Source organism: Acomys minous, assembly GCF_964271855.1.
Source record: "Acomys minous genome assembly, chromosome: 4".
Lineage (NCBI taxonomy): Eukaryota > Metazoa > Chordata > Mammalia > Rodentia > Muridae > Acomys > Acomys minous.
Genome location: NC_140486.1, coordinates 319,388 through 335,320, shown reverse-complemented (window position 1 = coordinate 335,320; position 15,933 = coordinate 319,388). Strand labels below are relative to the sequence as shown.

The 15,933-nt window shown below is 38.8% G+C and overlaps 1 protein-coding gene across 1 annotated transcript in view; it reads right to left on the bottom strand.

Moving 5' to 3' along the window:
- Window positions 1–775, bottom strand: part of DOK6 (docking protein 6) — a 389,456-nt gene extending 388,681 nt beyond the window's left edge. The window contains exon 1 of the mRNA XM_084779373.1: window positions 286–775. Coding sequence (XP_084635499.1) covers window positions 286–351 — 66 coding nt within the window. The 5' untranslated portion in view covers window positions 352–775. The remainder of the gene's footprint in view (window positions 1–285) is intronic.
- Between the last annotated feature and the right edge of the window lie 15,158 nt (window positions 776–15,933).

The following is a 15,933-nucleotide window of genomic DNA, read 5'->3' as shown; positions in this document are numbered from 1 at the left end:
TATCTTTGGGACTGACAATCCCTGTCTTCTATTAGACTTCTCTCTGTGGTCACCACGAGCTCAGCGCACTTGAGAATGGGGACTCTAGGCGCTCCAGAGCCCTCACCTCAGTGTGCCAAGTCCGTTAGGCAGGTGCCAAACGCTCGTAGGGTCAAGCAACAAGCGTACTATCTGGGCAAGGCCGGCTGCCCTGGTACCCGCGCGGGTCACCTCTCCCCGCCCCCATCCCCAGCACCCCGCTTGTCTACAAGAGCGGAGAAGGAGATAGCCGAGTTAGCCACTCACCCCTAGCTTCCTGCTGCGGATTTTCACGTAGCCCTGCTTGACTATGTCGTTAAAGTTGGAGGCCATGGCCAACGCTCTTGGGCTCGCCTGCTGGGCGATCCCCTTCCCGGAATAGACAAATGCTGTCCGCCGCCCGGTCCACGCAGGTCTCGCATCCAGCCGGCTGCCGCCAGCAGTCGCGCCGCCGCCGCCGCCGTCGCCTCCTCCGATTCCTCCCCAGGCTCCTGCCGGAGCGGCGCGGAAGCGGGGTCCAGGCAGGGCCGCCACACAGGGAGACGGAGGTACAGGGCCCGGAGGTGCTCAGCAGCACCTCGCCATCGGTCGTCACCTTCGCCCCCGGCCACTAGCAGAGCATCGGGGCCCGCGCCGCTGCCAGCTGTGCCACCCCCCTCCGCGCCACCGCCCCCGGCAGCACCCACGGGCTGGCTCCTCACTTGGCGGCGCACAGCTGGCAGGAGCGCACCATCGCGGCTCCCCGGCGCGGAGGAGGGGGAGGGACGGCGGGGCGGGCCGTTGCGCTCGCTCGGCTCCCTCCGCCTTACCCGCGGGGTAGCAGGACTGGAGGATGCTGGCAAGATGCACCCCATCACTCTCTTCTCGGGCTAGGAGCTCCGCCTGCTACCCGAGCTAGGGTACCGCTCCCACTGGAGCCCTGTGCTGGCACCACTTGCCCGGGCGTGGATTCCTAAGGAGAGGGGTATTCATTCCTCCGATTTTATTCTCGCCTTCCCAAGCTGGGCAGTGGGGACAGAGCCGGGTGCGGGGTGGGGGGTGGGGGTTGAGGGGTGGGGAGGACTTCACAGGTTCACGGAAGGCAAAGGCGAGCAAGACAATTGTTTATTTCAGAGTCTGTGTCTACAACACATTTTTAGTTCTAGGCACACGTGGCCTTTCCCGGTCTTTGCTCTATTGGGAAGTGTAAATCGAAGCCAAGCCCTTCCTGGTGCACACACAAAGAGACCAACCCTGCGCATGTGTCTAATCCTCAGGCTGCTGAAGTCAGAAGGAATACAGGAGGCAGCAGGTCGCTGATGTCCTCTACAAAAAAAGGCGATGCTGCCTGGATTGACAATTGCGTTTTAGTTAACTGAGGCTCGATGTGCTACTCGCATTTCATCTATTCGGGAAATAAAAGGCAGAACGTTTATCTGTGGATGCTTAAATGTTCAACTTGTTAACACACACACACACACACACACACACACACACACCAAAACAAAACCACACAAAGGAATGAACTTTCTCTTCTTAATTGGAAAACACTATAAATTGTGGGATTTTTTTTTCCTCTAATGTAAAAACATAAAAATTTAAAGTTACATTCTTTTGGGTAGTTCAAGGAAAAGGAAAATTTAATATTGACTGGCAAAAATTTATGGATGTTTAACTATACTAACGAATATTTACAGCTTAAGTAGCTAAAGAGGTTGATAGTTAAGGGAGGAAAGATGTGCAAAGATTGAAACACAGTGATGACTTCTTCATTTGTGAGGACTTGATATTGAAGGGGTCTTCCTAAGACCACGTATAATTCTGCTTATCTCACAGGAAGTATTTTTCTAGGTTCTCATTTAAATAATCTCATCTCTATTTGGGTCATAATTACTTAAGAAAAATATAAAACTAAATGTTACGGTGGAGAATAATGAAAGCCTGGAGAACAAGGCCACGTGCCTTTTGCCCTCAGCTAAAGAAGGAGCTGTAAGTAGGTGCTGCAGAGATGCTAGTCCCAGCCTTACCGAGAGGTCCCATTTAAATCCAGTACATCCTAATATACCTCAACAGCACACTGAGGTGTGTGTACCAGTCCAGTTCATTTATGAGGTGACCCTCCTCCCCTCTACTGTCTTTCACCCCCACCACCACCATGCAAGCAAACTTCAATATATCATGGTAAATGTTTAAAATCGCAAGAAAAATCACAATTAGTTCTTATTGTGACAGATCAGCTTCTGATCTTCCCAGAAAATTTGCATCCTTCTTTTTTTTTTTTTTTTTGTAATTAACCTCTGTAGTTATCGCCTTTACAATCTAGCGGCATTTTTCTATTCTACTCATTTTTACCATTTTCACATATTCATTTTATTTCAAAAGATGCTACACAGAATGCCTTACACATTTCTAAATGAATTATTTCATGCAATCCTCTTTGCAACCAGAATTGTCAATTGAAGCACACTCCTCGCTTATCAGGGAGGACATTGAGGCTCAGAGATGCTCTGTGACTGGACAACAATTTTATGGTTGGAATTCAAGTCTACAATAATTCCCATGAGCCTAAGCTCTCTCATTTACAAATCAGCCCTTATGTTAGTTGATTTCCTCATTGCTGACAAAAGCAGGGGATATAGAGGTCATCATAACAAGGAAGGCATGCCAACAGTCATGTGAGGATGCCAGTTGTTCAACACTGTATCCAGTCACTTAACAAGGCAAGAAAGGCACTGGTTCTTGGCTTACTATTTGTTGTTTATTCTGGGTGTGTCTTCCTGTCTCTGGAAACAACCCCACAGACATGCTCTGATGTATAACTTCTAGGTAATTCTAAATCTTTAAAATTTGATAGTGAATATTAACCATCACAATTTCTTTTTATAGAAGTTCAAGACTTTGTCTCAGCAATTATCTTAGGGCTTGATAATGTTCAGTTTGGGTAAGTAACAACAACTTGTAAGGATTATTTATTCATCATATATAATCACCAAAAGCAATGTGTTTCTTAAGGCATTGATAACAAGGTGAGGTTATGTGTATAATATCTTTACATTTAATTATTCATTGGGGGAGGATCACCTACAGACCACAGTTGAATCTGTGAAGGTCAGAGAACAACTTGCTGATTTCATTTCTGTCCTTCTTTGATCTAAGTTATGAAGATGTAATAGGGCATGAGTTTTGGTGGCAAGTTCCTCTACCCACTGAGCCATCTTGTCAGCCCTGACAATAAGTTCAAATGACTGAAATATTTTCTTGTACTAATGTCCCATTTAAAATATATGACAGCGGTTTATGTGGTCCTTTCTCTATATTTATATTGCTTCTTTATTTTCTACTTGAAAATAGTAGTTTGATATTTAAAATTTTCAGTTCTTGATTTATGTAATTTTATTCTTATGGTGCCTCACTTAAGTTGGCATTTTCCATTAGCTAATAATATGACTGAGAAATCAGGTTACATTCCATTTGTTTGGGGTTTTTTTTTACAAGAATAACTAATGAGAAATGGTGTGTGCATCTTACTGATTCATACTGTGTGGGACAAAAGGTCTATCTGTAGAATAGATTAAAAGGCTAAACTGTCAGCCTGATCCATACTTTATAATACATATAAAGTATAAATTAAACAAAACTAACATTTTAAGCATGAAGCTATAAAATTCCCCACTAACCTCTTATCTAATGATGATGACTTTTTAAAGGCACCATTTCATTAGTATTTCAGTGATATGATTGCCCAGTTGTGTGTGTTTCTTGGATGTGTAAGTTTTTGTTCATTTACTGAAAATGAAAAAATCAAGGAAAAAAACCAACAAGGAAACGAACAACAAACGAAACACCCTTCCTTGAAAAATTATTGGACTATGGATTTTTAATTTATTAGCCAGGTTTTAGAATCAATAATGGGTTCTAGCAAGTTCCTAATGATCCCCTGTTCTCTTTGGAATTTCTGTATATTTGGTGCATTTCCAACTTCAAGTGGCATTCTTCAAATTTAGTAGGTAGGTACTCAAGGAATTTACTAGCCTTGCAATTGACATGAGGTAATCCAAACTCATCACATATATTTCCAATTCCATTTCTACTGATAACTACTTCTCATTTCTTCCTATCTGTTTTCAATGTCTTTGTAAGAGATCACTATCATTAATAAATTGTCTATATTAATATATGCAGAATATATGTATGCTTGTATATGTGGAGGTTGATGTAGAAACACAATGTACTCAGATGTTAATTGCTTGCCCTCTAAAATTCTTACTGTTCTACAATCTAACTCTCACATACCCAAAATGATGCTGGGTAACCTTGCCCCCAAAGTATCCCTGATTGGCTGAATAAACGCCTATACCATGGCAGCGCCAAGGTTCAAGGGCTTGAAGGGAGGACAGAGGGGTCAGGGGCAGGAGAGAGAGGGGGAGAAGATAGAGAGAGAAAGAAGCCGAGACTGCCATGGATTAGGTAAAGAAACACATGGCCAGAGTTTACTCTGAGGATGGGTGATGAAGAGAAACAGCCCAGATGAAAAACATGTACAGGTATTTATGGGTTATTAAATGGGAAGTGGCCCAGCTGTGAATTATTAGAGCAACTGGGGTGGGATGTGTCTCTAGGAGATAAAGATACCTTAAGGGGGCAGTTTCTGCCAGCTCCAGGGGATAGGCATATTAAAAATCTAACAGGTGTCTATATTTTATTGATATGATAGAGGATTAAATATAACCATTGTAATAATCTATGCCTTAATCATAAACCTAAAAGCTAAATATTTTTACATGTGTATATGTAGAAAGAGTGCCAAAGATTATCTAAAATGAAGAGACATGACGGAACCAACTGTAAAAAGCAGCTAACTTACTTAACTTACTTAAAAGGAAGAAGACCACTCAGAGAGAAGGAGCAAGTGTAGAGGGCAGAACAAGAATTAGAAAGAATTATATTCTGATCTTCAGCACTAATCTAAGGACTCTCAGTGTTTCTCCATCAGGATTTCGGAATTATTATGATCCAGTAAATTCTGTATGCCTTCCATTTTCAGCATTTGTGACCAAAAATATGTTCAGTGTTATGTTTTAGCCTGATCCTACGTGACTGTTGGATTGGATACAGAAAGCACTTTTGTTTCTAACCTTTAAGAAAAATGAATAGTTAAAACAAAAGTTATACCTAAGGTTTTACATAGGAGCATGTTTTCCATTACAAAATTCTGTGCTTTGAGCATATATGAACTAAGGTAACTATTTAGAGCATTGGTGAGAGGTAAACATATTTTGTGCTCAAAATATATTAAATATCAGGATCCTAGGGTAGACTGTTACAGGCATCTTCTAAGGTGGATCCCAACCTCCTCCTAATCTTCTATATAGGGTAGATTTACTGAATTAATTAATTATTGGAAATTCACTATAGCAGAAGAAGTTGGATGCTATTTCAAACATTAGGTTCCCTGGGCGTCTCTTCGCTTTCCTGTCATTTGTAAAACGGGCATGCTTCTTCATGTTTGTCACCTAAAACTGCTATCCAGTCAAATCAGAGAATTCAGGAGACAAAACACATACTTTTTGCTTGTGCTCAATTTTAGTGAGTTTTGTTGTATTTGGCTTATAACTTTAGTTTTATTTGAGGCGGGGTAATTTAGGGTATCATTGACATATTTTTTCTTCTTTCATCACAAAATTGTCAGATAGAGTTTTATTGCTGTTGTCCTTATTTCTTAATTAGTATGTAAAAGAATGGATGTCACTAAGGCCTTTGACACATGTTTTGTTGCCTGTCATCCCCTACACTCAAGCCATTCCCTTTCTCCTAGTAGCTATAGCTTCCTTGTAATCCAACTCTTAGGCTTCTTCAAACTCACCTCTTGGTCTTCTTCTTTCAATCAATATTTGAATTTTAATTTCTGTTCTGTTGTTTCCCCTCTTTATTCTTAGATCTGTCTTTTCCAGATGTTCTTTAATATTTCAAAGTGCTATGACCACTTAATTACATGCTACTGTTTCTACTGGCCATATTCTTCCATGTGAAATATTTCATGTTGGATCTTGCCAGCTTATTACACTAAAGGATTGTGTATAGATTTTATTTCTCTATGAATAACAAATGCATTTCTTTTATATGTAAAAGGATTTGAGAATTCATATTATTTTTCCTAGGTGGATATAGTCTTATGAAATATTATTTTGGCCATCTTTTATTTCCTCAAATCAATATTTATTTGGTAAGGTTTAGTAATTCATTTCATCAAATACAAATTTGATGTTGTAATAAATTTTCTGTGATTACTGTGGCCTGTTTGTAAGTTGCTATGTGTTACCCTTGCCTATCCTCAAAAAAATGGGAAAATAGAAAGTGTTTTTCTTTTGTTTCTGTGATATTAAAAAATAAAATATTTCATTGAGCTTTGACAGCTTCATTTTTATTGCATAGTGTAGAAGGTAGTTGGATCATCACCTTTAAAAAGTTTATTTGACCCCTACTCTGATCTAACTAATGGACAGGGCATTCTCCACAGTTATGTGGAGAGTAGTGGGGACTGACTCTGACATAAACTCTGGTGCCCCATATTTGACCACTTCCCCTTGGTGGAGAGGCCGGGTGGCACTCAGAGAAAGAATAAATACCAAGATGAGATGTGATAGCCTACGATCATATAGTGGGGAAAGAAGTCTCCCTTGGCCATAGACCTAGAGGAGAGGAATAGGGTGAAAGCAGGAGAAAGGGAGGAATGGGAGGAGACAAGTGATGGGATAACAATTTAGTTGTAATCTGAATAAATTAATTACATAAAAAAAGAAAAAGTTTATTTAGCCCCTAAGGTTTATGAAATCTCTATTTCATGGGCAAATGAAGGCTGGGCTCAGTTACATTGCATGCCTTTCACTTCTCTCTATAGGCTTCAAATTTTAATATTAATTTTATTATTGTTTATTTCCATTCTTGTTCCACAGAATATTATAACCTAAATGGTGTCACCTAAAATGCCCATATTAACATCCTTAGGATATAATTATATCTAAAGAAGTAACAAAATTAAAATTAAATCATTAGGTGGCTCTAATTTAATATAGCTATGTTCTTTTTTTTTAATATGGCTATATTCTAATAAGAAGAGAAATCTGTACATAGCTAAGCATACATGGAATATACCAAGAGGTCATAGGAAATAATTTTCTACAAGCCATGTAGAAAGGCCTTAGAAGCAAACAGCCTTGCTAAAACTTTGATCTCAGACTTCTAACATCTAACATTACGAGAAAATATATTACTGCTGTTTGAAACTGCCAGTTCATGGTTTTTCAACATAGGAGCCTGAACAAATTAATATGCTATATTACCTCAAATGTTTAATAGTATTATTAATGGTTATCTTAATATATTTCCTTAAATTTCTTGCTTGGTATTTGTCTTGGTTTGGTTTTTGCCAACTTTACCCAAGTTAGAGACAACTGAGAGGAAGAAACTTCCAATGAGAAAATAGTCATGTCAGAATGGCTTGTGAACAAGACAGGAGAATATTTTTGATTAGTCATTGATGTGGGAAAGCCCAGGCTACTGAGGGCTGTAACATCTCTGGGCAGGCAGTGGTTCTGAGATATATAAGAAAGCAGGGCAAAACCCCTCAATGGCCTGGCTTCAATTCCTGCCTTCCCATTCTTGCATTGGCTTCTGTCAATGGACTCTGATTTAGAATAAGTAAAATAAACTCTTCCCTGTAAGTTTCTTTTGTTTATTATTATTTTTTAATCACAGCAGTAGAAACAGAAAACTAAAATGGAATAAAATGTATATTTGATGTTGTAATGTCAATCTAAACCATGGTACTTTTATGATGTATCGGTGTCTATATACTTTGTGCTTTCATATAAAAATATTGATTTGTATATTGGCATACTGTCCTTGCTAGTTCACTTGTTACATCTGTATATATATTTCTAAAATATTGTGATAGCCCATATATTCATCATATTTTTCATGAATTTAAAGGAGATATACAACAAAGATGGATATTGTGGAACATTTGTTTGTTTTTTTGTATGTTTTGGTCTTTTTATTTTTTTAAGGAAGGGCTAGAAGCTTGGTTCAATAGTGAAAGCAACTGCTATGCAAGGATGAGGACTTGAATTTAATTCTTGATTGTCTGCATAAAAAGAAAGGCACATAATCCTGTAATGTCAGCATTGTGGAGGATGGAGACAAGAGAATCACTGAGGTTTACTGGTTGGTAAAGTAGCTCTAAGTTCAGTGTGAAAGGCCATGTCTCAAAGAAGTAGGGCAGAGAGTAATACAGAAGGACTCGTGATGTGTTTCTTGAGCCTCAATCTGAGTGCACAGGCACAAGACACCGCCCCCCCCCCCACAGGCCCAACACACACATACGAGATACATGTACAAAACAAAAACAACATATATACAAACTTCTATTTTTTTAGTTAAAAATTAATCTGGGGATTGTGATAGACGCTTATAATCTCAATTCTCGTGTGTCTGAGGTAGGGTGATTGCAATGAGTTTAGCATTGCTTAGGCTACTCAGCATCTCTGCCAATCTTTCATAGAAAGATCCTATCAAGAAGAAAGGAAGAAAGAAAGGAAGGATAAAAAGAAAGGAAGGAAGGAAGGAAGGAAAAGAAAGGAAAGCAGAATGAAAAAGACAAAAGAAGGAAAACAATTGTACCATTTTATATTCTTATGGGTCTCTCCTTTCCTTTCCCTTAATTCACTTATTGTGAGTCAGGCCTGCTCAATACTATTAAATTATAAATGTTTTCTTATTTGGGGAAATATTTTAATATTATTATAACATTAATTATGATCTTAACTTCATAAGTAGCATTTTTGTGGGGATACGTGTATTTCTGGCATTTTGTTCAATTATTATCATGAACAGATGCTGAACTTGATCAAATAGCAAATGGTTTTAGAAGGAGACCATGTTCCAAGCACAGCAAGTCTCCAATCTGTTACTTAGATCCTGTGCCGCTCCAGTAATGTCATTTGATTTCTCTTTTCCACAGTCTTGGCCTAGTGCTGGGAGCAAAGTAAAAATTCCCAGTCACCAAATGGATCAGATTATTTAACTGTTCTTTCCAACATTGACCTGTGAGCAGTACTGTGAAAATCTGAAGGATCTCTGGCTTTAAGTATGCAAGGAGTGCAATGAGATGCTTGGGTATAGAATTTTTTTCTTTCACCTTTAACCAAGCATATGTCCTCAAAATTCAATGCACTCCATTGGAAATAAAACTGGCCAGATGTCTGAGGACTTTCAACAGTTCAGTCTATCAGTGCTCAAGCTTCTATTGTTTTGTGGGGTTTTTTCCTTATAATTTAACTAATAAGCAAGTTTGATATATGTGTGAAAGATTCTTCCCTTTAATACATACTAGTGTTTCATATAATTAAATTCTTCAACAAGGGCTGGAGAGATGGCTCGTCTGTTAAGAACACTGTCAACAACAGGGATTCCAAGATGCCAGCATCCAATGTGTACCATGTCTAGAAAGTCGTGGATTGGAGGCTGTGAAACTGAAGGGAAGAAGTTGGAGAAGATCAAAACTGCACCTCCCCCATCATGGCCGGAAGTTCCCTGGGTTTGGGAGTCACAAGCTTCAAGCATCCTGCACTCCTCTGACAGCAGGGCTCCTGGGGAACAGAGGAGCTATGAGTCAGGTATAGGCCACAGCTCACATTAGCTGATATCCCTAAGAGGCCTGTGGGGTACCAGAGATAGCAGCTTGAAGCTTGACGCTTTCTAAGCCTGTTCTCTCCTGCCTGACCCAACTGGGACACAGATAGGGAATCCAGTAAAGCCGAGCTGGGTGCCGGCTCCAACACACATTGTCCACCATCCTGAGAAGGCCTCAGAGGAGCTCTAGCAAGTAGCCTTCAGTTTGGAGCCACCCCCCCGCACCCACCCCCTCTCTCTCTTTATCCAAGCTCCTGACCTGACTGGCCCATGTGGAACAGTGATCCTATTGGAGAAACCTCTATGCCTGCTAATACCACAGACAAACAGATAGCTAGAGGCTAGTGCAAGAAGGCAAACAACAAACCTTGGAGCCATATGACACCACTGGAAACCAGTGATCTTACCACAGCAAGCTCTGGAGATATGAACACCCACAAAGCACATGAAAAATATTTTCAATCTGAGGTGATGAAAATGATAGAAGCCTTGAAGGAGGAAATCTCTCAAAGAAATACATGAAGATACATTTAAACAGAAGAAAGAATTGAATAAATCCTATAAAGAATTATAGGAAATTTCATCAAATGGGAGAAAGAAATGAATAAAACTATTCAAGACCTAAAGAGGGAATTAAACGCAACACAGAAAACACAATCTGAAGCAATCTTGGAGTTGGGAAACTTAGGGAAGAGTACAGGAACCACAGACATAAGCAACATCAACAGAATGGAAGAGAGAATCTCAAGTGTGGAAAACATTAAAACTAAAAATTGCATGACACAAAACATCCAAGAAATCTGAGACATGATAAAAAAAAAAATCTAAGAATAGCAGGAATAAAAGAAAAAGAAGACTTCCATCCCCAAGGCCTGGAAAATATTTTCAACAAAATCATGGAAGAAAGCTTTCTCAATCTAAAGAAAGAAATGCCCATAAATATACAAGAATCCTACATAACTCCAAATAGATTGGACCAGAACATAAAATCCTCCTGCCACTTAATAATCAAAACACTTAATGTACAGAACAAAGAAAGACTATTAAAAGATGCAAGAGAAAAAGGCCAAGCCACATAAAAGGCAAACCTATAAGAACTACACATGATTTCTCAACAGAGACTTTGAAAGCCAAAAGCACATGGACAGATGTCATGCAGACACTAAGAGACCACAGATGCCAACCCATACTACTAAACCAAAAAAACTTTCAATCACCATAGATGGAGAAAACAAGACATTCCATGACAAAAAAACAACTTTAATCAGTATCTAATGACAAATCCAGCCTAACAAAGATACTAGAAGAAAAACTCTAACCCAAGGAGGCTAAATACACCCAGGAAAACACAGGAAGTAAATAACCCCATATCTGCAAATCCAAATGTAAGGAAACACACACATACTCCACCAACATTGAAATAAAAAAGGAAATAACAACCACTGGTAATTAATATCTCTCACCATCAACGGTCTCAGCTCCCCAATAAAAAGACACAGGCAAACAGAATGGATGTGAAAACAAGATCCATCATTCTGCTGCATACAAGAAACACACCTCAACAATAAAGAAAGACATTACCTCAGAGGAAAAGGCTGGAAAAAGATATTCCAAGCAAACACACCCCAAAAGCAAGCTGGAGAAGCTATTCTAGTATCTAGCAAAATAGAATTCCAACCAAAACTAATGAAAAGAGATGGAGAAGAACAATTCATACTCATCAAAGAAAGATAAACCAAGATGGTGTCTCAATCCTGAACACCTGTGCCCCAAATGCAGGAGCACCCACATTAATCAAAGAAACATTACTAAAGTTTAAATCACACATTAATAAGGGGAGACTTCAACACCCTACTCTCACTAATAGATAGATCATCAAGACAGAAACTAAATGGAGAAATAATGAAACTAATAGACATCATGAATCAAATGGACCTAACAGACATCTACAGAACATTTCACCCAAACACAAAAGAATATACCTTCTTCTCAGCACCTTTTGGAACCTATCCAAAATTTAACATATACTTAGTCACAAAGCCTAGGGGAGGGAGGGAGAGCTATGAGGGAGGAAAGGTGGAATTGGGAGGTGACTAGGAGGGGGCTACAATTGGGATGTAAACAAATTTTAAAAATAAAACAAAAGAATACTGTCTACTATTCCTGAGGACCCAGTTTGATTCCCAGCACTCTCATGACATCTCAGAACCATTTATATCACAAGTCCCTGGGCTCTGACACCCTCTTCTGGCCTCAACAGGCACTGAATGCACATGGTGCACACATATACATGCAGGTAAAATACTTATACAAATAAGAATAAATATATAGAAAAAAGTTAATTTCTTCTATAAAGATTTACAAATTCATAATAAATTGACTTAAACTATGATACCAATCAGTAAGAAAAATAAATCTGTTTTTAAGGCTTGGTAAGATTTTCATAAGTGGACACATACTTAAGAAATAGTAATTCAATGGTTGATCTGTTCAACTAAGTTTATGTTTTCCTTTTCATGTTTAATTTTAAGAAAGGCGTGATGGGTTCTTTCAGTATCGTTTGTTGGTTTGGTGACCTAAAAGCTTCAGGTAGACTGAAAAACTCCAGACAGGAAGGTTGACTTGGATGATAGTACCAACGTTCTGGTAGGGGATTCACCTGACAACCCCTGCAGGCATCTGCCTTGTTGACACTGCAGGGGAACTGACCTTCAGATGAAATTCCTCATCCTCAAATTTCCCTTTCTGCTCTACAAGATTCCCAAGGCCCACCCAGCCAAGTGTGCAGTCTCTATGTCCATGGAAAGCCTGCACCTATCCAAACTATGTCCCCTCAGTTACAGTTTTGCTTCTGGAGACGTCTGCTTGCTTTTTTATTATTTCCACATTGCCTAGTAAGAGGAAGGCCTTTCAACATTGGTCTAATAGGCTACATACACCACAAACTCACTGGGAAGGTAAGGCCTGGCTAAAGTCTGGAGGTGCCTCAAACTTCCAGAAACTCCGTGGAACTCTGGAAATTCCTTGGCTTTTCCCCCACTTCAACAGTGGGCTCCTTCCTCGGCAATCAGGTGTATTCCCCGGGCTGCTGTCTAAACTAAGTAAAGACATTGGAAATAATCCTCTCCCTGGCTTCTGAGAGGGGTTCCGTATTGCCTGTGCCCAAGGACACTACTTTGGTATGCCTAAAGTCAAAGCTCAGAAGTTAAGGTCTTACTGACCTCAGAATCACTAATGTTATGAGGCACTCTATCCAGATCCATCTCCAACATCAATTAAACAAGCCACACCTGTCCTGAATTAGACTAACTGGCAAGTGGTCTGAAGTTCCCCACCTTTAAGTTCCTTTTATATTCTTCAGTGCTGCTCTCCCCATTATTACTTCATTCCAACATTTCAAGTTTTATCAGCTCAAACTTCTAAACCAGATTCCCTAAATTTCCCCTCTTTCAGATGCTAATCTCACTGATGAGGTGCCTCTCTATCAAATTGGAGGGTACTAAGTCATGTTAACAAATTCTCCTATGCTATTTAAGCCAGGATGTTGGCTCTGGATGGGATGTGGCCTTCTCAAACCCTATATCCAGGGTCAGGCTGGCCTCCTGACTCTGAAAAGGAAAGCAAAACAGTGCAGTTCTAACCTCATGGAACTGAGTTGGTAACATTCCATAAGAAGTAACTACCCAAAGCACCTGCATCTATTTCTTTTTTTTATGTTTTTGTTTTTGTTTTTAAAATTTTTTTATTAATTTATTCTTGTTACATCTCAACGGTTATCCCATCCCTTGTATCCTCCCATTCTTCCTTCCCTCCCATTTTCCCCCTGTTCCCCTCCCCTACGACTGTGACTGAGGGGGATTTCTTCCCCCTGTATATGCTCACAGGGTATCAAGTCTCTTCTTTCTTTGTATCTCTTTGGAAACCCAAAATAAACCCCCTCTGTGTTTCTAGCTACCATATCAGCTACTTACAGTCTCAGCTTTCATGGGCTGAGACCATAACATTCCTTTCTTTGTTTCTTTGTTTTACTATTTTGGTCCTAACCTGCCTAAGCCATAAGGTACCATTTTCTCCTTTTTCCATTCTAGTTTACATGACTGAATTATCTTTTTAAGAAAAGGGTGTAAAAAACATCATTTGACCTACAAAAGGGCAGCTTCCCAGAAACTTCTGCCCTGAGAGTGAGTGGCCCCACATCACCGAGGAGATGAATTCAGTTTGAGCAGAAAGCAACCATGTGATTTGATCACTATACTTTCTTATTATTTCGTAAAGAAGGCAAAAGCCATGTGACTTCAACCATCTCCATAAATGACACCACATGGCACTAGCTAAAATGGTAGCACAAATAAAACTTCATGTGTACTGGGGATCATGACACCTGTTTTACATTTGACTAAGAAGAGAGCAATCGGATCTCTAACATATTTATTTTGTAATTTTAATGTTTTGTTTTAATTTTGACATAATACATTTACTGGCTCTAAGAGGAACCTAAATATTTCTGGCCACGAAAGCCTCCAACACTGGCATACTAACAAAGGAAGCTAATGCTCTAAGATTGACACACCACAACAGACTCAAAAGAACAAATTGCCAAGTACCAGACAAGCTGCAGCCAACGAGGCACTGCTATATAAGCTTTCCTGAGTCTCAATGCCTGATAGTCTGGTCTGGTATCTCCAGGTAGATTTTCCACTGAGATCATATACTCTCCACCTTCCAAATACCCCTTTGCTCCTCATTTATGCCTGATCTAACAATATGTTTACTTCTGTATTTCTCTTTCACAATAAAAATTATGAAAATATAATTTTAACAAAAATGTTCAAAATCTTGGCTAATTAAAATATATCACCTGTATGATTATGTACTTTTTTATTGTTTTATTTATTTATTTATTTAAATTTTTTATTTTTTATTTTTTTATTACTTATTCTTTTTTTGTTTTTCAAAAATAGAAATTTATTGTAATCAAGATGCTACTTCTAATCAGGGATGCAGAACAGATTCTGGAGCTGAACTGTGACTCTGAGCCAGAATGTTACAGAGCTTTTAAGGTTTAAAACTACAAACATTTGTGACAAGTTACAGTTACACTTTTCTACCAATCAGGATTCAGAGAAAGGAGACTTTCCTAGGAACATTTATTTAATGTGGCATAGTATTTCTTTTACAAAAGAATAGACGAGATTCTGTTATCACAAAAGATACTTTCTTATTTTATTCTTTCTCATATATGAAACAAACAAAACTGTTACTAAAATTGAATCTGAATAAATCATAAAATATTAGGATTATTGTTGCAATAATTTTATCCCATTACTATATATAATATGAATTACTTAGACTGATACTGACATAAGGATTTTTATATACTTACACATTACATGCATTGAACTTTTACATTAAGTGCCTGGTCTTCTTGTAACTTATGCCCTTTGATACCCCTGGGGTGCCTTCTCTTTTCTGAAGGGAAATGGTGGGGGAGTGAATCTGGGGGATAAAGGAAGTTGGAGGCAGGGGGAAGAGGGAGGGGAAACTGCAGTCTGGATGTAATGTATGAGAGAATAATAAGTAAAGAAAAGAAAATACAGAAGAGCAGACCAAACTGTGAATCAGAAACAGGAACATTTTTGGACATGTAAGTCGCTACCTTTTAGTTCAATACTCATGTTTCCACGTTTAAGAGCATACATGTGGATTTTAGTTCTTAGTCTTTTCTGTTGCAAAGACAATGAACAAAATTTTAGAATAGAATTTTAGCTCCTTATTTTAAATATAGTAAATATTTTAAAACAAAAATGATAAAAGATAAAAATATATTTAATAAATATGACCACATAGTTAAAATAAATAGAGATGGCTAATGGCCCTGACCTTATATTTTTCTAAATTATATGAATCATTAAATTTAAAATTCTGAAAAAGTATAACCAAGATTAAAATAATTAGTGTGTTTCATTAGCAATTTAAAGATTGCACTCCTCAGAAATCACACTTGCCATATGAATGTTATAATACAAGGATTGCCACGTAAAACATTCAAGCACCAACCTCGGCGAGATATTGATGGATTATTAGAATGCCACACCCCAAGACTGACTATGCCGGGGATATAGTGGACCAGGAGCCAAACTGTGATGCCAGTCTGTTTGTAAGGCAGGCTTCTTATAGGAAAAGCCATGGCCAGGTACAACCAGGTAAGCAGGTAGGAAGCAAGGAGAGGGCAGCATTACATCGTTT